Source organism: Phodopus roborovskii, unplaced genomic scaffold (genome assembly GCF_943737965.1).
Source record: "Phodopus roborovskii unplaced genomic scaffold, PHOROB, whole genome shotgun sequence".
In the NCBI taxonomy this organism is placed as follows: Eukaryota; Metazoa; Chordata; class Mammalia; order Rodentia; family Cricetidae; genus Phodopus; species Phodopus roborovskii.
In genome coordinates, this window is record NW_026126511.1 from 477,439 (window position 1) to 504,044 (window position 26,606).

Sequence of the window (26,606 nt, forward strand, 5' to 3'; positions counted from 1 at the left end):
TTCTTTGGCAAGGTGTAGGGGTGTGAGGTATAAAGTGTGTACATATATAGTTAGATTGGTTGTCTGAAATTTGTGAAAGTTGTCACACCACCCCAGAGGTCTTAGGATGGCAGTTTTCCCATGACCTGCAGTCTAGGCTCATTTGAAGAGCTCCTTAGAAAATTTCCTTATGTTTTTAACCCAGCACTAGTGATTCTGACTTGGTTGGCCCCGGGGCTGGGCATGGTCATCTTATTTCATAAATACATTCATTTTTGTGTACAACCATGGTTGGAATCCCCTGCTACCTCTAGGATAGAGTATTCCACAACAGGAACACAACCACAGGGACATCTTTATTTTTATTCCCCTAGGCTTTGCCTTATTGCTTTGTAATTACATGACATTTTTAAAAAGTGGAAAATAACATATTTATGTTTTTAACTAGCACCACACACCCTCCATTGTCAGCTCCATATTGTTAATTTGTAAATGACAATTGTTTGAATTTTCCTTGCAAAAATCCAGAGGAAAGAAGGACAGTGTAATTTTTGTTATTTAGAGTACATTTTAGAATTTTCTATTTCCCACAGTATATCATTTTAGTGTATTCATACTATTCTTGCCTTTAGGAATTATACCATCTAGTTGACATGATATAATCAGAAGCCACAATACTTTTAAAAAATCAGGTTACAGATATTAAAATAAATAAGTTTGAAATTATCAGGTTGTGTAGTTACATTATATTTTACATTAAAATTATATACAGAAGTTAGGGCTTATCCTACAGTGTCCATCCTTTCAAATTTCAGGGAGTTAACACAAATATGAATGAACATAACTTTCACACACAAAGAAGACACACAGAGAATTGCCATGACAAACCCTAGTACCCAATACACCTATCATATTCAATGTTAAATAACAGAATTAAAAAGGAGTAAAACATTTTATTTTATTTGTATCTCATAACCCTCCAGAATCCTTTAAGGAGAGTTCAATGTTACTTTGCATAGTGACAGTAATACTCATCTATTCACAAATTAGCCCCCAAATTAATCCCTGTGTTATTATCAAGACCATGGGATACTGTTTTCCTCCATTATTATGGGGTGTAGATATGTTATGGTCTGGGGAACAGGAATTTTTAATTATTGCAAAAGAGGACTTACCTTTCACCATTCTGCATAGCATATTCCTGAGAAGAAAAACAGAACAATGGTTATTGCTGTGTTAGTTTGTAATCATCAAATTATTCACCAATTTCAACTCAAATGTGTTCTGTATAAGAGTTGAAGGCCTAAAATTAACACATTTTAGTTACATATTTATGTCAAGAGCTGAGTGCTTCCCAAACCAATTCCCACTGCTCAGAAGTAAATACAAGTTAACGGCTTGAATAAGAGTAGATAATTAATAATATTCTTGTTAATGCCACTTGTAATAAAAATATTTCTGGAATACCCACTAAATAGTCTATGTGTAACAGAGATATTATGGTTGATAATATCCTAGATGATGTGAGTACACTTTGTGAAAATATAGTGTATTAGAAGGAAAGAAAAATAGAAACATAAATGGTGTTTAATTTACTAGATATGTAAAACTGAACATGGTCATTTATTATTTACAATAAGTAGTTTTATTTATAAATTTATAAAACAACAATAAATACAATTCTTTCTTGAAAATTTGCAAGCCATTTTTAATTTTATTAGTACCTTCTCAGTTTATCTCATGGAAAGCTGCACATCTTTTTTTTTTTTTTTTTTTTTTTTTTTTTAATGTCATTTCATGTTGCTTCTGCCAAAGTAATTTAGTTTGGGAATTACTTCTGAACTGCTGGCCTACACTGCACTGCAATGCCCAATCCTACAGTACAGAAAATTACAGTCAACTTCCAAGCTGCACTTTTTAAATTCTGCTTCTTGAGAATACTCATAGATGATTTTTTTTTCTTCCTGGAACCTAGCAAGGTCAGAGACTTTAATAGTAAAAGCATCATTATAGTCTTGACTCTCTTCTGTCTCCCAACCCCTTCAGAATGGTATGGGCAAACCTGCTAAGGAAAAGCTGAAGCTGAGATGCTCATTTTTCTATATGAGAGTAGCTTCTAGGTTATAAAGAGAAACAACATTTCTTCAGTTGAAACTTTGAAAATAGAAATACATGTGATGCTTCTTAAATATCCAAAGGAGAAAGGGGAATTGTTATGGAAATGATTTGCTTCTACTGCTTGGTGACAGATCAATCACCTTTGTCTTCTACAGCATTGTTCAACCTCATCCCAGTGGGACTGCGTGTCGTTGCCATCCAGGGAGTGAAGACAGGGTTGTACATAGCCATGAATGGAGAAGGTTACCTCTACCCATCAGTAAGTTGCATGCCAATGACATTGGCCTCCAGTATGTTGTTAGTGAAATGGCAAAAGCAGCAATAGAAGTCAAAGATAGACGTGGACTCTGTCACTTTGGCTTTGGGATTTGGTCCTTATAGGGCTGTTGCAGAAACTGCTTATTAATTATTTATCAGTGTTTGGTGACAAGGGCACATCTGAGGGAATAGTAATTTTAGATCCTGAAATATGTTTGCCATTTTTTAAAAAGATGACCAAGGTCATACGAAGAATCAAAGAGTTGCCGTTAGTATGATCATTTTATTTCTGTTTATCAATGTTCTTGTTTTGAAGACTTTCAAAAGAAGTGCCATTGATATATGTTTTCTCTCACTAATTTATTTTTACTCAGTTTAATAGTTATATGTTTATCTGGGACAATATGCTGTATCAATCTTTTTCTACCAGTAGATTCAGTCAAGGTAATTAATATACCTGTCAGCTAAGTAGCATAATATTTTTTTATTAAAAAGATATTCAAATGTGTTTTTAATTTTGAAATATGTAAACTATTTACTGTACTCAACATACATGAAGTGAATACTAGGACTTATTCCTACTTGATAAGTGCCTCCTCTTTCTCCATCACTCTTCTGGAAAACAGTGGTATGATCTCTGTTTCAATGTTTTGTTTTGTTTTGCTTTTTCATTTCCAAATGTAGTATATAGTCTCATTTGTACTTGGAATCCAAAAGCTTGTATTTCTAAAAAGGAGACAATATGAGTTTTGAAAGAGAAAGAAGCATTGAGTCTCTGTGGACAGGGCTTCCAAGATTCTCTGTGTATACCATGCTCTGGGTACTCAAAGGTATCTTGTTGACTAAATTTCCTTGTGTATACCATACCTACAGTTTTGATAATACTTATATGATGTGAATATTAAGGAAATTGTTGTTTTATGTATTGCTTAGGGGAAAATAACATGAAATAAGCATATATATGTTCAGTCCAGACATGAGTTTTTATAATGCTATGATTGTCTACTTTGAAGGTATATATACTACACCAGTGGATATGAAAGGACACATATATTTGTTTTAATTAGAATTTCAAAACTGGAAATATTTTAGTAGAAAAACATTCTAATAATGCAGTACACATCTCACACAAATCTAAGCATGGATTTCTGTTTTTTTTTAATTGATATTTATTAGAAACAGAAGATTTTCTTCCACATAGCCTACACTGAATTTTTTTCATTAACTTATTTTCGACCAGATATGCTGTGCTCATACACTATAATACAGTTAGAATCTCCTTCCATTGCTAGTCAAAGAAATACATACTTGCTCATAAGTGTTCCTTTCCATTGCTCTTTTTAGCAAAAGTCAATAGACTAAAATGTAATTGTCTTAAAATACGTTCTCCTTTGAGTATGCTTTCCATTTTCTTGTAGATTCTTAGAATGCTAGTTGTTATACAATATTACTAGCAAAAACTGAAATATTCAATTATAATATTGTCATATATTTATGTATAAATAATATATGACTTTATATGCAATAAACATTTTCTTAAGCCTTTCACAACAGGTAATCTATTTTTTCTGGCAAATCTGGAAACTCTGTCAAAGGAAATGGCTATGTAGCATCAGAGTCCCTCCAACTAATCTCACCCAAGGGTATTCCAAAGCACAGAACTGGGTATTACGTTATGCAAATTGTGTACTGCTGCAGGGGATGAATATGCAACATGCTGTGAGAAAGATCAAGATAGAATTTCTTACAACTTGTCTAGGAAAACAAATACAAAAAGAGATCATTTATAGAGATGACTCATTTCAGCTACAACTCAATGTTACTGATTTGACATTTATACTGTTATTTTTGTTTACTTACCCCTGAAGTAATGTCTGAATAATCTAAATATCATTAGATGTACTGCCAAACACAGCATCTAACTCTTCCTTTCTGTTTCAAATTTTATCACATGATTGTTCTCTCATGCATATACTATTATCAGAGCATTTTTGTTTAACTTTTTGCTAATATAGGTGATGCTTTTAATTATTGCTTATTTTGAATCAGACTATAATTGTAAGGTATTCTTCTCTAAAGAAAGACTATGTCCTCTTAGAGATGAACTTTGGCCTAGAACAAATACTAGCACATTTAGAGCAATCTATCACTATAGTAACAATGAAAACAAGGCAGCTATCCCAAGTCCAACAACAAGCATTTTAAACATGGATCCTTTGGTCGGGACTCATAATTTATGAAGTTGCTGTGGGAAAGAGTATTTGTACCAATAAGTACTAAATATCTTGCTGAAGTTTCTTATTCTGGTTTTGTAGATGGTTGGCTCCTGGACATCCCCTGTGGTGGCTTAAAGTCTCTGACTTACAAATTGTGGTTTTGCTACGTCCTATCTTTTTGTACCATGAATCTAGGCTATGTCCTAGCTGAAGCTATTTCCATAGCCCAGGTTGGTGGGCAAGGGACCTGTCATCATTCCCATCTTTTGGGAGAGAGACTTTGATAAAAAATAAAAACAAACAGTACAATTTCAAGTCTTTTCTCATACACCACAATTAAAATACTCCATTGATTTAAACTAAATAAAATTTGAACTTTAAATATTTTGTTGGAGATAAGTATTTTCTATATTTACTAATTTTATAAGTAGCCAACCACTAAGACAATAACATAAAATATGATATATAAATTATTTTACTTTATAATAAAAGTTAAATTATAATAATCATAGTAGTATTTGTTTACTGTGCAGTATTCCAGTCATGAATTAATTTACCTGATCCTCTTAGCAAACTTTAATATATAAGTATAATTAATACATTATGATAAAATAAAGACACTGATATTCAGACTGCATAAAAGTTTGCTGTAAATCCCTATAATAGGCAGAAGCAGCAGAATCTGCTATTCAGTCTGATTCACTACTTTGCACTTTTAGATAGTTTACTATCCTTTCTCCATTTGAGATACGTTTCATTATATGACATGGCATCTGTTATAACAAGAAACTAAAACTGTATAATGATGTTATTAAAACCTTTGGAAGAATAAACACACAAATAAATCTTTTTAAAAAGAAAATTTAACTTAGAACATTTTCAGTATTATATGAGACCTATTTTTATCAAAGATCAGTTTTGTTTTTGTTTTTGTTTTTTGTTTTTGTGGGGGGTAAGTAATAAAATAGGCCATTCCAACTGAAGTACGTTGCTTGACCTTATACCAGTAATGCCGTGTATTTCTCTTTTTCAAGAAAACTTGCAATCCATTGTTATTTAAATAAATATCTTCAATGTGTTCAATAATGATAGTTCTTAAATGTTGTCTTGACTAAGATATGAATAATTCTATTCCCAGTATTGGAGGGAGTTGTTGCCTGTGAAAACTATTTTCCCATATGACAAGAGCTATTTTTGTGATCATAAAGATTACAATATACACTTGATATGGGGCTCAAGAGATTTAATGTCGTATGAATGATTTGCTGGGAAGTGTAATACAAGTTCTCAGGTCAGAGAACAAAAACAACCAAATACTTGGTACAAAAAATAAACAGGTGAAAATACTGCTTTAAAAATAAATCTGTTTAAGTTAGCTAGAAAACTACCTATTGTGATAAGAGGAACAGTCAGATGTTTTGTTTTACCAAATAACTTACTTTTGGAAGACTAAGCAATCCCCTGTGGGGGCTGAGAGATGGCTCATCAGTTAAAAGCTTTTGAAGAAGACCTGGGTTTTATCCCAAGGATCCACATGGATCTCACAGTTCCAGAATTTCTGATGCCCTTTTCCAGCTCTGTGAGCACTGTATATGTGTCCTTACATGGTACATGTGCATCATCCTTTCTCTATCCAAGGCCCAGGGAACGTCATGGAAGAAGGAGTATCAATAATGTCAGAGTGGGAGGATGAGGAGAAGTGAGATTTACAGTCATCAACATTTGGATAGTGCAGGTGCCCATGGGACCCCATCCTTAACTGGGAATTTTGATGGTTAGTGGCTGCTGGAAGAGAGAATCACTTTATTCAGCAGTGTATACGTGGGAATATACAGGCTCACACAAGCAACCCTAATGAAATTCATTGGGTTTTACACACACACACACACACACACACACACACACACACACACACAGTAGGGGAAGACCACATGGGAAAGAGAAGTGGGTCATCCAGAGTTTGGGCTATGCAAAACATGACAATATGTTTGAATATAATCATAATACATTATCTACATTTATGAAATTGTCAAATAATAAATTTTATAATAGAAACATGTGAAGATAGAACTTTTCTGTGATAGGTAATGTTTCTTTTCCTTTTATTTATACTCAGTGACAAAGATTTAGATATGAAATCAATAGCCTTATAATGGTGAAGGGAGAAAGAAAATAAAACCTTAGTAAACTATCTTATTAAGAATTTTCTACATATTTTACTTAATTCAAATAATCCATTTTAAATAAGAAAGTATACAGTCTGCTGATTTAAATTCATAACTTGAGCTTTCATAGAAATAATTCTGTTGTGTAAGAAGGAAATATTTAGTATTCACGCTATGTTTCACAGATTTCAACCTGCATAAGAATTATGTAGAATGTCTTGTACATATCTAGGCCTCAAAATATTGACCCAGCAGATTCTGATACTCCAGTTAAGTAAGTTCACAAGCCTTGAGAATCACAAGTCTGAATGTGTTGTGAACCATTCTAGAATTACTGCCTGAAAAACATATTGGAAAAAAACAAAACAAAACACAAAAACAAAAACAAAAAAACAAAATTCAGTTCCCCATCACATCTAACCTACCATGACTTTAATAGTTCATTCTTTGTTATTTTCCATTGATGATGACGAAAATGGACAAATGACTAAGGACTATAGCTTTATGCCTTGGTCTAGGTCCGGTGAAATGAAGAACAAAGAGTATCTATACGTAGTGTTCATTTTCTCATTAACCTTTAAGGAAGGCCACAGAAACAGTTGTGATCATTACACTCAATCTAAGGGAAAAACTCAACAAAGAATGTGACCTTAGCTCTAAGATAACATGAAGAAAGACAAAGAATTTGTTCAGACTAGAGAAAATAAAATCATAGGGAAAGTTCAAATCAGTAATAGTGGGCTTTTATAGTCCTGCAAAATGCTGTTAACTCTATAACACACAAAGCCTAAGAAGAAACTACGACACCAGGTATATATTTCAGCTTCCTGATACCTGTTGGTATAATGGGGCAGACTGTTGTCAGTGTGAAAAAGCTTGAGCTGATTTTGAAGGTGATGCTTTTTAGATTTAAGAAAATGAAAATAAAATTAAGTAGCTATATTTTACAAATTAGATTTTATAGTTTTTTATTTTCTGTGAGACTGAATTTTATTTGTAGCTAGGCAGGTTAGACCCACCCAAATCACATTTCTAGGATTAGGGAACAGACTTCCTTCTTCTTCATTCTGTGTGTGATTACCAGGTTTCTGGTATATGACAGAGGACAGGCTGTTCTCTGAACTACATTTCCATGTATCTGCAGGATTTGATTCCATGATGGCCCATGTATGGTGGTTTTCATGAGAAATGTCTCCCTCCATATACTTAGGTACTTAAACACTTAGTCATCAGTTGTTGGCAGTTTTTGGGAGGTGGTGCTTCCTTGCTAGAGAAAATAGAGTATATCACTGTGGGTGAACATTTGGGAACTCCGCTTACCGCTTGTGGTTGAGGATGTGATCTCTTAGCCTCCTGCTCCAGTTGCCATATCTGTCATTTATTGCTATGCTTCCCTGACCTGACAGAATCATCTCTCTAATATCATAAGCCCAAATTAGTTCCTTCTATAAGTTGACTTTGCCATGGTATTTTGCTGCAGCAGCAGAAAACTAAATAATACATCTTCATAAGTTTATTACTCCTACCTCAAGCCATATTTCTCTACTTGAGAAAAGTTAAACACAAAATACACACAACTATTTTAATTAATTTAATCACTTAAAATATAGGCTAAGTCAACATGCTTGGTGTGGATTGTTCAGTCAGATTACTAGGTTCATTCACCAAATATTTACTGTATACATACCATTGAGCATGTACCAAAGCTATAAGGATAAATGAAAATATGGTAGTTTTCAAACACATCAAAAGTACTGATTAGTAAAGGGGAAAGGAAATGACCAAATTGACTGTTGTTCTCTGTATTTTATGCTAAGCACAAACAAAATCTCCCTTCGGTAATTTTAAGTGATCCATCTTCTGGGTTGTTTTCTGTCTCTTCTTACTGATTTTTAAATTATAGTTTTCTTGACAAAACAGCGACCATTTAATTACCTGGAACATTGCCTGTTAACTAGCATAAACTTAAGCACACAGTTAGATACAAAAAGTGATAAAAATGTGGCCTAATGGAAACTTCAGTTAATATAGATATGAATTCTATGTACTATACAGTTTAACAGAATTGTTTATCTTGATTGCAGAAGTTTGTGCAGTGTCTGGAACTGTTTAGAGCCGCACTAAATGTTGATTGTTGGTCCTAAAATAAGTCACTCAATAAGAAATGCAATGTCATGGAGGTACACAATGCACTTCTGAGAAGGCTGTATTAGAGTCTGTGAGGGTATTATCTGAGGTTAGATGCTGGCCTTAAGATCCAACCACTGTACTAAACTGAGAGATGAGTCATAGTTATTAGGTGTTCCCCAGTTCATGTGAAGGCCTCATAATCGGTGGCTATTTGTTGTTCCAATAACAGTAGAGACCAGATGGGAACAAGATATTCTCATGTAGCTTCGGAATCACTGATTTTTTTTTCCTCTGACAAGATAGAAGTATTATTTGATCATTTATCTTAGCTCCTGGCCGTTATTTAGCAAAAATGTCCCTGTGAGAAAATTGGAAATATTATTTAACTTTTCTTTTAAGCTGGTACACCTAGTACCTAATGGAACTAACCTGATAAAATTTGAGTTTTGCTTTACATGTCAATCCCAGTTAGTGCATCCTACTGTCCTCTCCTGTTCTATATTGAGAGAAAAAAATTACTGATATTATGTAATAAATAAGTTGTACATGTCATAATTGAGGTTATAACATCACAGATTTCAAAATTGATGGCCCTTCCATTAATATCAATTTCTACAATTAACTCAGTTGTCTTTTACCGATGGGCCCATTATAACATGGTCTCAACTTCCTCTAATGTAGACAAGACCCCTTCATACCCAGTTTACTCTTGTAATTGATGTTTTCTCTTATAATTTAAGGGTGTTGGCTTGCTGGGCTGCAATTTACTTGCAGATCTTAGAAAAACAATCTGTCCTTTGCTAAGAGATAGAAACGAATAAATTAGGTACATGTTGATATGTCCCTTGAAAATTATGTATTTTTATGGCCTGAGAAACACTATATTGTATTACATAAGTGGTAAGTGCTCACACTGCAAACTCTAATTAATTTGCAAGTGTTTTTCCTGTTATTAAGATTTATGCTCATACTAATTTTACCATGTCAAATTATGAAACAATTGCTGATATCTATAACTCTAGAAGATATCACTACTACTATATTATTATTTAAATATTGACATATAGTATTTCCTATTTTAAGGTCATATGTTATTAAGAGTAAAAATATGGAAATTCTATTGGTTTTAATAGTTTGGGAAATAATGCCCCATTTAGCCCAGGCTGGCAAAGAACTCAGTATGTAAAGAGACTGGCTTAAGCTCCTCATATTCCTGCCTCCACATCCTACATTACAGGTATGTGCCACAAGCTTGGCTGGAAACTTTGTCATTAAGAATTATCACCTGTTATTATTATAAAATATTCATCTCAGTGTAAGGTACCAAATAAATACACTGCAAATTAGATAACACTACAGGTATACATAATGATTCTTCTCCCCCCTTTCACTACCAAGTTAGATATGCTTAGTTTTTACAATAAGAATATTAGAACAAATGAACTTTTAAATTGCTCAAAAGTCTTCAAGACAAAGGTTAAATGGGGAATAAGAAAGATACTTTTTAAAACTATCCATGGAAAAATATACTGTAAAGTGAAATATTATTAAATTGAAGGAGGAAACAGTTAAAAGTTGTTTCACAGGTGCCATAAAATGGTTTAGTTATTTTCCTAATAAAATCTGAACCAATTGAAAGATAGTTTTATAGAGTTAACAGAGCCCAAGGGCTACCTGGGAAAACAGCAGTAAACCCTTTATTAAATTTAAAATTACATTACAAAAGAAGGTTTGAACATTGAAATGGACAGACAGAAGAATTACTTTGAACAAAAGCTCTTATGTAGTTACTTCAAACACTCAAATAGCCTGTAATATTTGGGATGAAGATGAAGTTCATATTAATTTTATGCATCATTTATCCAAAAAAATATCAATCAGAAAAAATAGAAAATGGTACTAATATTTGACAGTTGTTTAGTGCAAAGGATGTGCCATTATGTTTTGCTTTTCTGAGCCACAAAAGCCAGTCCTGAAAGTATTTAGAAATAGTATCTTCATTAGACAGTATTTTTTCTAATAGTGATTAGAGGAAATATAAAAGGAATGCAAAATTAAACTTAATTTTAATGGTCAAATAGCCCAATCATTTCCTTTACAAGTCACTTGCCTATGGAACTGTTGATACCCTGGATATCTAGATTCCTGTGTGATAATTATTTTGATAAATGCACGCTTAACTGTTCTGTCACATTTCTATTGGTGCCAAATTTCACATAAAAAAATATCTGGTACTTTAAAATAATTTTTAAATTTGTTAAAAGTGATAAACTGATATTGACCACTTGAGGTGGTTTTACACTTGAGCTATGATAAAGACAGCTACATAAATGTGAATAAAATATGCCTGAATTTGACAGATGCATAGAATCTCAAGCCTCCATGTTGTTGGATTATTCTTGTTAAATAACCTCCAAAGTGAGTTTGTTAATCATAGTTCCATAACTTAAAGAGTGAAATGTACAATCTTTTTATTATATATATTTGTGTTTATGTGTATCAGTTTTATAATCACAAGCTAGTAAGACATTTTTTTTTCTTCAGAACGAAATAAAAAAGATACACTAAGCATTAGTTTCTCACAGATACATGTAGGTATTTTTCCCTTCTCGTATGGGAAGTGCTGTGAAAATTAAATCCACTTTTCTCAGTATGGAAGTAATACCTGTACCACAGAGGTCATGCTATTTGTACTTCCTCAAACACAAAACATTTTCTGGATTGCTTGAATAGTGGAGTTGATATGGGGAGAAGTATAATGGAGTGAAGTCTCAGTTCAAATGACTGATAAATTAGCATGATGTGTTATATGAACATGGTGAAGAGCAAATATCTAAGTATTTGCAATAGTTGCAGAGACATTTGACAGAACAACCCATTTTGTGATTAAAAAAAAACACTACACAAAGCTCAACTTTTGCTCACAACAAGAGAAAGAGAAAGAAAAGAAAAGAAGAAGAAGAAAAAAAAAGATAAGAAAGGCAAGGATGCCCACATTCACCACTTAAATCAATGTAATCCCAGAAGTTTGTCCACAAAGGGCTGGGAAAATGGCTCCGTTTGTAGAATGACTGGCGAGAATTCATGTGACTATGTGAGTTTGGTCCCTAGTACCACCTAAAACCTAGTGTGACCATGCACACCTTCAATTCCTGTACTCAAAAGATAAAGACAGAAATATCAAAAGGTATGAGTCGTTCTTGGCCACATAGTAAGTTTCAGTCCAATCTGGGCAACATAAGACCTTGTCTCAAAATAAGTGAACAGATAACTAAATAAACAAACAAATGATTAAACCAACAAAAATCTTCCAAAATTGTGTGAGATTTAATAAATAAACTTAACAAAGTTTCAGAGTATCAATTCAACATGTAAAAGTCGGTGATATTATTACATGCCTATAATAAATTATATGGATCAGATACCATAAAAATAATTACATTGACAATGGCTACAGAAAAAAAATAAGATGACTAGGAAGAAAATTAACCTAAGATACATAAGATTTTTTTCAAAGCAAATAATAAAACACTGCTAGAAGGAATTAAAGGTGACCCCCAAACAGAAAGACATCTTTTGCTCATATGTTAAAATTGGTATTATTAAATTGCTTTTACTTCCCAAAGTGATCTACATATTCAGTGCATCCCATTCAAAATACTAAGAAAATAAATAGAAAAAAATCTTAAAATTTGTATGCATTCATAGAAAACCTTTAGCAGCTGAAGAAATTTTAAAAACAAATGGAAAAAGAAAATGACAAAAAAAAAAATAGAGCAGGAATAATCTAACTTCAGTGCATACTACCAACCTGTAACCAGCATAAAACTGTGATAAAATTAATATAGAGACCAAAGGAACCATGTAGTGAACCCTGAAGTAATCTCACACATCTACTGCTAAATTCCTTCCAGTAAAGGTGTGAAGGTTAAGAATTGTAGAGAAGATGATTTCCAAAAATTGATGCAAGAAAAATTAGATATCTAGGAGATAGACTCTTGTTTCTCATCAGTTACAAAATCTACAAAATGGATTAAGTCTCAAATGTAAAACCTAAAACTACGAGGCTATAACAACAACAACAACAAAAATAGGGTAGAGAAATTTTAAGGCATTTGCAGAGAGCACTGCTAGTTGGTCAGTGTGATGCTCATCAATCAGGATTACCACACCAGATTTGTCTTTCAAATATGCTTGCTTTATTCAGACAAGTTTTTCTTACAATATCATGCTCATATAAATGTTATGGTAATCTCGTGTAAACAGACATCTCACGCAGCAGGAAAGTTCCTCCAGGCAGAAAAATGCTGCACATTTCCACCGGGGAATCGGCTCTGGTGCAAACACTGTGGAAGAAAGTTCAATTCACACCAGGTGTGAGGTTTTTCAACTGTGGCAGGCTGGGAGTATGGCACTGTACTTGGGGGAAGTTCCAGAAGGTCCTTGAGCATATGGGTCAAACTTAGTAGTGACTGGTAGTCATATGTTAACTCAGCAAATATGCTGGCAAATGCCAGTCTCTGAAGCCAGAGACACACAGTGGCCAGTCTCAAAGTCCCCTTGCCAAAAGGGATCAGCAGACTTGAGATACCTTTCCTCAGGAGCAAGGCAGCGGGTTCGAGGGTCATCTCAGAATTTCCAGGTTTTTTTTGTTTTTGTTTTTGTTTTTTTTTTTTTAACATTATCCAGTGTGCATTAGTTTGATGATAGTAGGATTCGCAGTTTAATACTGGTTCACTAACGTATCAGTGCCACATTGGGATTGGTTATTGGAATATCAAAGCCTGCCTTAGGATTGGCTCATATTGGAGCTGCCTTACAATGGTTTCTATTTTGCAGGCATTACATTTTTTCAAGTCACATAAAATTATTTTCAAGTTATCCAAAATTGTTTCACTTATATTGCTAACAACATTGGAATGAACAGTGTTATTTTAGATGGTATCATCAAAGCCAGTATCAGGAAAAATAAGGAAATATGATATTATGTGATTTTTAAAAAGCTTAACAGAAAGTCAACAACACATAAGAGTGACAAGCTGTGAAATACAGAAAATTTCACATGCTATGTTGACAAGGGTTAATATTCAGACTTCATAAAGAACTCAAGAAATCTAATAATAAAAGGCCAAGTAACTACTGAGGTATGAGGAATGGGGTCAGAAACTTGAATCAGTGGGTAAATAGACTGGTTTTGCTAACCAGGTGGCCAGAGTTTGATTCCCTGAAACTGTGTAAAGAAAAAGACTGATTACATAAAGTTTTTTTTCTTGCCTCAACAACACACACACACACACACAAATAAATTAATAAAATAAAAATTAACAATTTATATATTTTATAAAAGATAATAATGCTCAATAGGTACATGAAAAATTATCAGCAAAATATGTTGGGACAATGTAAATTAAAATCATAATTAGAATACAGTTAATTCTAGTAAGAATGATTATTAAAAAGAACAAAGGTCACAAATGCCATAGCCAGGTGTAGTGGTAAATGCCTTTTATCCTATCACTTAGGAATCTATGAGTTCAAAGCCATGCTGGTCTACATAGTGAGTTCTAGGATAGCCAGAGCTACACAGTGAGACTCTATCTTGAAAATAACAATGAAAAGATGACAAGTACCAAAGAGGATATGGTAGAGAAGACTTCATGCACTCTTTTGTTAAGAATGAAAATTAGTACAGTCATTATGGAAAACAATATGGAGTTAATTCATAAGTTAAAAATCCAACTATAGTGTGATTTAACTATCTCCCTGCTGGATTTAAGTGCAGATGAAATGAAGTAGTACAACCACAACAACAACAACAACAACAAAATATATAGCCTAATGCTTGCTGCAACACTGTTCACAATAGCCAAGAAATACAAGAGTGATCTCCTAGAGACAAATGGAAATAGAAAATACAGTGCATGTACACAGTAGATAATCATTCATCTATTACAAAGGATCAAATCCTGCCATTTGAGACAACATGGATGTTATTAAACATAATTATATTCAATAAAATAAGGCAGCCATCAAATCACGAGTGTAGGAGCTGACTCGGTGGGTAAAATGGTTTCTGTATGAGTGTAAGAACCTAACTAAGCTCATATCCTCAGAATCCACATAAAAGCAGGGGCAGTAGCATACATGTGGAATCAGAGTACCCTGTGATGAGCTAGGAGTCAGAGAAGAGAATTCCCAGAAGACCCTGGGCCATCTAGCCTGAAATCTGAACAGTACACAGCTGGAGATTCTGTGTCAGATAAGGTGAAAGATAAAGATTTACATCAACGATTGTCTGCTAACTTCTAAGTTCTACACAGACAAGATGGCACACACACACACACACACACACACACACTCGAGAGAAAGAGAGAGAGAGAGGATAGGGAAATACAATATACAATATGATTTCATTCATATATGGAACAAGAAAAAGGTGACCTCATAGAGGCAGAGAATAGACTAGTGACTATCAGAGACAAGGGCAAGACAGAGATAGGAAAGACTAGACAATGGTTGTGTCCTGATAGCATAAAGTCAGAAGTTCTGGTGTTCTTTGGACAATAAGATGATCACAGGTTGTGATAATGTGTTACATACTTTTAAAAGAATTAGAAAGATTAATTTTGAATATTTGTTCCTAAAGAATAGATCAATGTTTAAGGAGGCAGACACATTTAAACATGAACAGAATTAATGTATGGAAACACCATATGATACCTCATTAGTAAATGTAATTTTTAAGTTAATATGTTTCAATTGGGATGATAAATGATTAGGAAATATGCAAATTTATTTTAAAACAAGCAACTCAACAGGCTAAATGATTACTGGCAGTGTTACTAGCACTGAATTAATTATTTGGGACTTTCGAATGATCCTAAGACTTCTGAATGCCTTTGTTACAACATGATGGTAACATTTGCTTAATATACTGTGATTATGTTCTGGCAGGATGATAATAATGAATTTATTTAGGTCAGTAAATATTGCAATGTATGTTGCCTCCATGAGAAAAAACTATTCAAATTCTCATCAGCTGTACAGTTAGACTGCTAGGCATCCTGCCTATTGCCATGTGATTTTTACTGAAGCACATTTTTTTTTTGAGTGATACCTTAGTGAAGAAACACTGTTTTAGTGGAGATGAATGGAGGGTCTGCTTACTTTCTTTTTTTTATTATATTCTAGTACCACTCAAAAGAAATTTTGGAGAAATTGCAATGATAACCATATCAACATTTACATTGAGGTGTGTGTGGACATAAATTTTATAATCTCATATAAAGATTATGTTCACCCAAGTGAGTTTTATAAATAGTGTTCACCAACCTTGAATATTTGCCGGTGCAGCCAACTGCAATAATCTCTAACATTACATTTGTTTTCTTTAGAAACACACCTCCAATTAGTGAACTACAATGGTTTAAATACTGTAATTTGTCTTATATTATGGAAGAGTGATTCTGGTTATTCTTTGAAAACAATATACATCATTTAAAAACAAAACAAAATGCAGATATGGTTGATACTGAATTCAAATTTGAGCCATCAATGTACAAAGCCATTTGAAATAGCCTAATGAGTTTTAAAGAGAATTATAGAAGGATCATTTTGTCTTGGTAAGGGATTAGAGTTCATACAGAAGCATTTGAACAAGAATCTAAAAACTTTTAGTTCAAACATGTGGAAATTTTTTTTACATATTTGTATTATTATGTTCCCTGAGAATGAAAATTAATGTGGCTGTCACTACCTCCATCACTTCTCCAAAAGAATAATGGAGGCCAGACCCTTCCCAAAGAGGCAAAAAAGATAAATTGTAGAGTGGAAGGCACAAGCTTTTGGAGATATGGACCAAGGCTGGGTATGCCACTTGCATAATTAATAATTTTGATTGTACTCCATGACACCTGTTGTCTAAATATTTCCAAGAGGTTACAGGATTCAGGAATCTCCCCTTTCATTTCTTCTCCCATGGTAGGAACAACACACTGAAGATATAAGACCCATTCGAAGAAATTGCTGATGATTCTGCTGCAGGCACTGGTTTAAGAAGCTTTATAAGTGAATTTTGCTTCTATTATTGTTATTTAAATGCTAATTTGAATTGTTAATTGTATATGAAAATAAGCAATGTTCTGATGTGCGTGTATTTAACTCTCTAGCACTTAAGATACATGGAAGATAATACATTAAGCAAGGTATCTATTTGCATATGTTACTGGGAAAATCTTTGTTAGTAAAGGTCATTACCACATTTACGGCCAATCCAGGTAGGTGAAAGAACTTTGTGTAGTGTTATAAAGTCTTTGCATAGTATTTGGGTTTGATATTTCTTCACTGTCACTTCAGGAAGTAACTTCAATTTGTCTTCCTTTGAGCAAGAAGATAATTAGCACAATACATAAAGAAAAATCCAAATATCTCATTATAAAAATGTCATTTAAAAATTATTCAATTAAGAGATGGATTAATAGCTCAGCAACTAAGAGTATTTACTGCTTTTTCAGAAGTCCTGGTGGGTTCAGTTCCAAGTACCCGGGTGGTGGCTCATCCATAATTGCAGTTCCAGAGGATTTGAGTGCTCTTCTGGCCTCTAAGGGCTCCTTAGCACATGTAGTCATATAAATTCACACAATGCTTCACACATACACAAAAATAACTTTTAATAGAAAAATCTACAATTACTAGCATTGTTGTCCTTGTCAACAATGATGAATTAAGCATAGTTTCTATTAATGTCTTAGGACATTAGGTTTAAAGTGACCTGGCTAAAGTAAAAATATACAGCCCAGTGTTTTCTTGATTTCAAGATTTAAAAAGAAATAGCTGTATATGTTGAAAGCAAGAACCTCATATTTGTAGTGATAGTGATGTGTACATCAACAGGCCTATGATGCAACAGGTTCAAGAAAATAGAGAGTCCAGTGTGATTCTGTATGTATCTTTACTTTTGACATACTATACATTAGGAAAGTCCTACCAAGCATACCAAAATGATTATCAAAAAGCTGATTTTATCCCAGGAAAACATCCGACATGGGTTCTAGTGACCTGGATGTATTTTGATATCATTACCTAAAAGTTGGTCAATGGCTTGACTGTGGGAAATTCTTTAGCTGTTCTGCCTCTAATTTCTTTTATTGTAAGGAGGTTTTGAAAGCTGCGAATGCTGAGTTAGTTAAACATGAAAGCTCTGAGAACCATGCATAGATCTTAGCAGCAGAGGATCCTCAAATGTTACTGGGGATGAAGAGAGAAAAGAGGAGAAAACAGAGGAGGAGAAGGGATAAATCACCATGTTTAAACGTCTTTTTTAATGATTATGTATTTCTTTGTGTGTTAGCTGCTGAGGGGAGGACAGATTTAATTTGGCTCACAGTCTCAGAGGACACATTCTCTACTGGCTGGAAGGTGTGCAAGAACAAAGCAGTTTATGGTGGCCATGAGTAGGAGGAAGAGGGAATGTTTACACTCTCTTGATTTCTCCTCTTTCTCCTTTTATTCTATCAGCCACCTCATAGGCTGGCATTCCCTACAGTCTGAGAAGGCCTCTCTTTGCTACTTAATACAATCTTTAAATGCCTTCAGAAAAAAACACCGAGGATGTATTTTACTAATTTACTCAATCCAGTTAAGTTGACCACAAAGATTAGTCATCATACTTCATAATTTTCTATTATTTTCTTGCCCTCATTTTAAAGTGATTGAATTTAGGCAGTGGTCCCTACCAGCTCACCAAAGCTTCTGCAACAAAGTCCTTTAAATTTCATAGCTTAAACAGCAGAAATGTATTTACTCATTCTACTATAGATCAGATGTCTCACGTGATGGTATTGACAGGATTGAGTCCTTGTGAAAAAAATTTGGCAAGGTCTGTCACATCCCCTTTTTGAGGGAGTTGCTAGAAATCTTTATTGTGCTTTCTCTTGTGGAAGCATCACACTAATCTGTTACCATGGCAACAGGATGTTTTCCCTGTGTACATACCTCTGTCTCTGTTTTTCCTCCTCTTGTATTAAATTATATCTAGTTTAATGGCTCATGAATACTCAAATATCTTTGAAAAAGACCTATGTCCATGTCCAGCTTTATTTATACACGAAGAGTAACATGAAGAGTAAGGAATACAATGTCTTGGGGGCATACCCCAAACAGAACAACCTGTAACACAGCCTTGCAAAACTCTGTACCTCTAACTAATGATGCATAGTACCATACATAGCTGAGAGACCCAAAACTGTGTAGGAGAAAAATGACTGAATCAATATAACTCTAATTTTAGTGAAAATTCACAAGTAAAGGGAGAAGAGAAAAATTGTCCTTATGACTGTCAGTATCTCATGTTGAGTTAAAATGAGGTGGACTGTGGCCTCAGCTTTTGACAATTTAGACATGATGTTCCAACGTGAGTTTTTATTTGTTTTCTGTTGCATTTGTATTGTATGTTCCTCAGGGCTTCCTTCTGACCGCACTTTTCCTCTGCCTTTTCCGTATTCCTTACTCAGAACCCACCTGATGGGTTTTATTTCTCCATTAAGGAGAAAAATTTATATAGTGTTCTAATTTATTTCTTTAGTTGGGAACATACAGTTGTCAGAGCTGTGATGACAATAATGTCCCATCCCTACTTCCACAACTTATATCCCAGAGAAGCACACCCATGGTACACATACACACATGCAGGCCAAACACACACACACACACACACACACACACACACACACACACACACACACACTATAAATAAATAAACTAAAAATCTAATGATAAGTAAAGGTGAAATCAATATTGAGTCTGCTGAGGCTATCTTAAAACCTTCACATTTCATTCCCTAGCTCAGCCTCAGCAACACTCAAGAAATCCATTATCTTAGATTTCAGTGAGAAAGAAGGGAAGGTTTAATTGGGCTTAGGCATAAATGCGGTGGAATGCATTCCATTTCATAGAAAGAGTAGGCAGTAAATGGCTGCATTTTTAATAACTCTTAGTTTGCTCACATGCTACTGTGTAATTCACAAAAACTTGTTTTTTTTTTTTAACTTTTATACAATCTAATGTGTTTTAAAGAGGGCTGAAATAACCCTTCTTTTGTAAAATTCCAATTGCCAAAGTGACAAGCCCCATAGGAAAGAAATTCTTGGGTTTGGGAGTCAAAACCCCTCCTTTCTTTTCTTTCTTTTTAAAAATTTTTCAAGTCAGTTCACTTCAGTTCTAAAACAGATTTCATTATCTCAGGTCTACAACTAATTACTCTTGGTACCTTTCTGTCACCATAAAATGATCACTCTGTCACTGAAATGACCTCTAAAATGTCCTTGATGCAGGTCCCATGAACTCACATTTTCAATGTTCTACACCTAGAAATAAAAAGAGGGAGGAGTGACTAACAAAGGGGTCAAGACCACGCTGAGAAAACCCAAAGAAACGGCTGACTTGAGCAAGTGGGAATTCATGGATTGCAGTCTGATATCTGGGGAACCAAAATAGGACCAAACCAGGCTTTCTGAACGTGGGTCTCAGTTAGGAGGCCTGGGCAGTCTCTGGGACCTCTGGCAAAGGAATCAGGATGTATCCCTAGTGCAGGAACGGACTTCAGGAGCCCATTCTCCATGGAGGGAACTCCCTTAGCCTAGATACATGGGGGAGGGTCTAAGCCCTGTCCCAAATGACTTCACAGATTTTGATGATCCCTCCTGGAAGGCCTCACCTTTCCTGGGGAGTGGATGGGGGATGGGATGGGGGGATCACTGGGGAGCATGGGAGGGTGGGAGAAGAAACTGGGATTAATAGGTAAAATAAGATTGTTTCTAATTTAAATAAAATTTATAATAAAAAATTATATACATAGTAAAATATGTATTAAAACTGAAAAACTGATGCTTGCATCTAAGGGAAATATATATATATATATATATATATATATATCAAATTATTTACTTAAAAATTAATTCAATTTAATATTTTTCATTTTTAAGTATATCATTTACTTTTGAGATTATTATAAATTGCATCATTCCCTGCCTTCCTTTTCCTCTCTTTCCTTTCTTCAAACTCTCTCATATATCCCTTCTTGCTTTTTATCAAATTCATGGCATCTTTCTTCATTAATTGATACTACGTGTGTGTGTGTGTGATTAATAGATTCTATGTGTGTGTGTGTACGTGTGTGTATATGTGAGTGTGTGTGTGTGAGTGTGTGTATGTGTGTGTGTGGTGTGTATGTGTATGTGTATGTGTGTGGTGTGTGCGTGTGTATGGTGTGTGTGAGTTTGTGTGTGTGTCTGTGTGTGAGTGTGTGTGTGGTGTGTATGTCTCTGTGTGTGTGACTGTGTATGTGTGTGTGGTGTGTGTGTGTCTGTGTGTGTGTATGTGAGTTTGTGTGTGTGTCTGTGTGTGAGTGTGTGTGGGTGTGTATGTGAGTGTGCTGTGTGTGTGAGTATGTGTATGTGTGTGTGTGTGGTGTGTCTGTGTGTGGTTTGTGTGTCTGTGTGTGTGTGTGAGTATGTGTATGGTGTAAGTTTCTGTATATCTGTGTGTTAGTGTGTGTATGTGGTGTGTGTGTCTGTGTGTCTCTGTGTGTGAGTGTATGTGTTTGTTGTGGTGTGTGTATGTGTGTGTGTGTGCATATGTGTGTGTTTGTGGGTAAGTATAACCTGCACAATATGTATAATGGTACTTGTATGTTTTCAGGGCTGATGACACAATCTTTAAAGTAATAGCATCTCTAAAGGTTCCAGTTTCGGTTCTTTATATTTTTCCCTTCCTTCATTGATTCTGTGTCTTTCACATCATTCATCTCCATCCCACTCATTTCCCTGTCTCTTAGTATCCACTCTCTGCCCTTGCAACCTCCCAGCCCCCAAAATATAATAAAATAAAATAAAATTTAAGAGAAAAAGGAAATAGAAGGAAAAATTAACCTCCTCATGGAAGCTCTTCATGCAGTAAATCCTTCGATCAGTATATCTTTACTTGCAAGTGTTCATTGCTGATCAGGGAGCTGGCCCTGATATCGTAAGAGCAGGAGAGCTGGTCCTGCCCCTCACCAGCTGCAGCACTCAGGTTCTTAATATTTTTAAAAGGAAATATAGCTTGTAAGGATTAACTTTGTGGCATTACTTCAAGCAGAAGAAAGACAACCTAGTTGTAGAACATGGAAAATATGAATCTGTTTCCAAGCTTCCAAGGACAGGCTGACTTTTGTTCAAGACTAATGAAGCTGTTGACTAAAGTTGATGACATTGCGTACTTTCTATTCTGTAAATTGTGGAGACATTGAGAACTTTACTAAACCTACCCTGCTGGTACTCTCTATGTGAACAACAATGTGGATGGCAGCATGTCTATTTACAAAATGATTTTGTGACTATTTTAAGCCCACTTTCCCACGATTCGGAAAACAATATTTTTTTCAAAATATTACTGTTTATTGGTAATGCCTCTGGTTATTTAGGGGCTGTGATGAAGTGATTCAAAAATAATGGCTTTTTTGTGTTTGTTATATCTATTCATCGTACTAGAATTACAGAGTGATTTTGACTTTCAAGTCTTATTTCTTCAGAAATGTGCTTTGCAAGAAGGTAGCTGTGTCTAATTTAGTTTCTGTTGCTGTGATGAGACACTTGGATAAAAAGCAGAAAGAAATGAAAGCACACATATTTGCTTGCAATGCTCAGTTGGATTTTGCCATTCTAATATCATTCAAAATAATATGCCTATGGAATAGTACTACTCACAGTGGGCTGGGTCTTCTCATATCCATTAGCTTAATTAAGAGAATGCCCACAGGCATGTCTACTGGCTAACCTAATGCAGGCAATTAATTCTTCATGGGGACTATCCTTCCATGTTGTTCTAGGTTGTACCAAGTTGACAATTAAAATTATCATAGGCTTGATCCAACCCCATTATTCTGGAAGTAATCCACATCTTTTCATTTTCTGTGTAAACAAAAATAGAAATCCTTTCCCCCAGTAACTTGTCCTTCAACTTAAATTTTGGAGTCAAAGCATTTTGATCAAGCCAGACCACCTGAAACATTCAAAACAGCTGGACAAAGCAGGCTTACAGACTACAGCCAGGATTTCTGAATCTTCTTTGACTCCCCCATGACATCGCCCCTTACCAGCAGGAAGTAGTTTGGAAAGAAAAACGTCCAAGTTCCCAAATATTGTCTATAAATGTTTGTTCTCATTTAAATGGACTTTGTTATAGAAAATAAATTAAAAAAAAGAAAAAAATCGAAATAGACATGGGAGGGCATAGTTGAAATGCATTATATACATATGTTAAAATGCCATAATGAAAGTCAAAAAAAATTATCATAGGCTACTATAGACCATTACTCATGGTAGCATAAACTGAACACATTTTGTGAAAGATATATTTCAGCAGATGCCAATAAGAGCACCTGTGATTGCTAGGAGAAGGCCAGAATACCAACATGAAAAGGAAAATGAAAGAATTGGATTCTTCCAACCTCTGTAGATTATTTTTAAAAATAATTTATTATGTGCATTGCTGTTTTGCCTGCGGGTATGTCTGTGTGAGGATGGAAGATTCCCTAGAACTGGAATTATAGACAGTTGTGAACTCTTAACCATTCAGCCCCCATAGTCGACTTTGAGGAATCAAATATTTCAGTGAAGGAAGGACCTACAGATGAGATGGAAACAGCAAGAGAATGAGAATCGAAAGTTTTGGTCTGGAGGTATGGCTGGATTGCTGAACAATTACAATAAAAATTACTGGTGAGGAGTTGTTTGTATGGATGAGCTTTTTAAAAATGTTCCCTGAGTTAATTTACTCATGGTAAAAATACTGTGAATGTGGCTGGGTGATAATGAGGAATCTAGAAACTACATAAACTAAACAGATAAACTTACAACACTGACTCCAACACTGAAAGACAGAATTTGGATAAGGTTTTATGAAACATTACCATGTGCTACAGGAAAAAAATATTTTATGAAAAGATCTACTAGATTATGAAAACCCCATAATTGTCCCATTTTAAGAAAACCCTGAGGCCCATTAACTCCTTCATGTTCAGGTCAGCTGTCTCTGTAGCCTGATCTTGTCCTCCCTCTCTGCATCTGGATTGCAGTCTGGCTTAGTGTTTAGCTGTGGGTGTCTGCTTCTGTTTCCATCAACTACTAGATGAGGGCTCTATGATGGTTGATAAGTTTGCCATCAATCTCATTATCAGGGAAGGGCATTTATGGTAGCCTTTCCACTGTTGCTGAAATTATTAGTTGGTCTTGTAGGTCTCTGGACATTTCTCTAGAGTCAGTTTTCTCTTCAAACCTATAATGGTTCCCTCTTTTATTGTATCTATCTCTCTTTTTTTCTCTCATGTATTCCTCCCGTGACTCAATCTTTCTAGTCCCACATGCTCTCCTCTCCTCCCCTTCTCTTTCTCCTAGCTCCTTTTCCACACACTGCCCCCCCCATTCCCCATATGTTTAGGAGATCTAGTTCCTTTCCCTTTCTGTGAGGGATCTAGTACAAATCTCTTATATTCCTCCTTGTATTCTAGTTTTTCTGGGGGTGTATATCATAGGCTGATAATCCTTTGCTCTGTGTCTAAAATCTATATTTGAGTGATTACATACCATGTTCCAGCTTTTTGTGACTGGGTTACCTCATTCAGGATGGTTTCTTCAAGTGCCACCTATTTGCCTGTGAATTTCAAGATCCTATTGGCTTTTGTTGTTGTTGTTTTCAGCAGAGTAGTATTCCATTGTGTAAATGTGCCACATCTTCTTTATCCATTCTTCAGTTGAGGGGCATCTAAGTTGCTTCCAGGTTCTTGCTATTACAAATAATGCTGCTATGAACATATTTGAACAGATGTCTTTATTGCATGGACGTGGATCATTAGGGTATGTGCATAAGAGTGGGATCGTGGGGTCCAGTGGTACACTGATATGCATTTTCCTGAGGAACTGTCATACTGCTCTCCAAAATGGCTGTGCAAAGAGCTAATGGACCCCCAGATGATAGCTGGGAATCCAGCATTAGACTGAGTCAGACCCACTGAACATGGGTTTCAGTTAGAAGGCCTTTGCAGTCTAAGGGACCTCTGCCAGTGGAACCAGGATGTATCCCTGGTGCACAAAAGGATTTTGGCAGCATATTCCCCATGGAGGGATACTCCCTTACCTTAGAGGCAGCAGGGAGGGCCTAGTTCCTACTCCAAATGACTTGGCAGATTTTGTTGACCCCCTTCTGGAAGGCATCACCCTCCCTGTGGAGTGGAGGGGGGTGCGATGGGATGTATGTACATTGCTTTTGCCCATACCAAGAAAAAATCTTCCCATACAGCTCTTGCAACCAAGGGAATAACTTTACAATTTCTAAATCAGATCAGAATTGTTACTTGTTTGGTTTTTTTTTTCAGTTCTGTTAAGATATATTCAGAAAACAATCCATTCCATGGTCTGTGTCTAGAAATGTTTGCAATAAGCAGGCAAAGACTATGGTAACTTGTGATGATTATTGAAGTCTCCAACAAATAATTAGATTTCATCTAATTTTAATTCTGTTAAGGGGCTGCTAAACCTTCACAGTGAAGGTGTTTTGTGTTACAACGAGCATGGCCATCTTTCTTAGCTTAGGTAGTTATCAACATTCCTAAACTCCATGTGATCATGTGTACTATTGAATAAGGGTTTTTATTTTGTTATACACTCTTTTCACTAATTTATATTTTTCTGTACTTTGCTATGATATAAAATTATAAAGTACTCATGATAGAATGAATATCTTATAAGAAATTTCCTTCTTTCCAAGCTATATTAATTCCAAGTAGGTCATGAGGATTTACAATGATTTTACCTAGGACCAGAGAGAATCAGTCTAAATCCAATTGGGTCTGAATCTGTTTCTGAAAGTCTTTATATTGCCAGGAAATGTGAGAGTACTCACATTGACACATTATTGCTCTACAGTGTATACTCCTGGTTAGTGATTGGGGGTTGAGCAGTCTTTGTCTTTTCACAAAAATATCTCTGAAACAAATTGTTACGTATAACATTGAGGAATTATGTCCTTAAAAAAAGTATCAGTAAGAATAGACACTAACATTGTTTTGATGATTGCATTTGATCTCAATATTTGGAAATAATATTTATGTTTTGTGTGTGCATGTGCACATTTATGAATGCTCCTGTGCATGTGGAAGCAAGGGGTCATTGTCTAGTGTCTTCCTCAATCACTATTCACCTTAATTTTTGAGACAAGATTTTTCATTGAGCCTGGTGATTACTACTTCTGTAAGCTAGCGAACCAGTGAGCCCCAGATGTCCCCTTCCCTCAGCACTAGGATTAAAGCTATGGGTTTGGTCATATCCAGTTTTTAGATAGTGCTGAAACTACAAACACGTGCCCACACGTTTGCATGGCAAAGCACTTAATTATTAGGGCATCTTCCTGTATCAATATCTCATAATTATAACATTCAGAAAGCAAAGCTGTTATCCATGTTAAGCTAGAAATACTCTATTTTATAATACGAGTGGTTAAATTCTGCCATAGAAAAGAGATTTCAAACTCTGATGAAGTTTAACCATACTGGAGAGATATGTGAACTATGATTAAACATATGGTTAAATAAAATTATAGAGCTTTTAACATGTGGTTTTTGTGCTAAATGGATTTTGAACTGTATACTTTATTTAGTGGAACTGTAAAATTCAAGGTCTCTATGAAAGGCGATATTCTTACTTGTGGT

The 26,606-nt window shown here is 34.9% G+C and overlaps 1 protein-coding gene across 2 annotated transcripts in view; it reads left to right on the forward strand.

Annotated features, from left to right (window-relative positions):
* Fgf14 (fibroblast growth factor 14) overlaps positions 1–26,606 on the forward strand; it is a 488,049-nt gene that overhangs the window by 366,651 nt on the left and 94,792 nt on the right. For both annotated transcript variants that reach the window (XM_051195185.1, XM_051195186.1), the window contains exon 3: positions 2,253–2,356. In XM_051195185.1, coding sequence (XP_051051142.1) covers positions 2,253–2,356 — 104 coding nt within the window. The remainder of the gene's footprint in view (positions 1–2,252; positions 2,357–26,606) is intronic.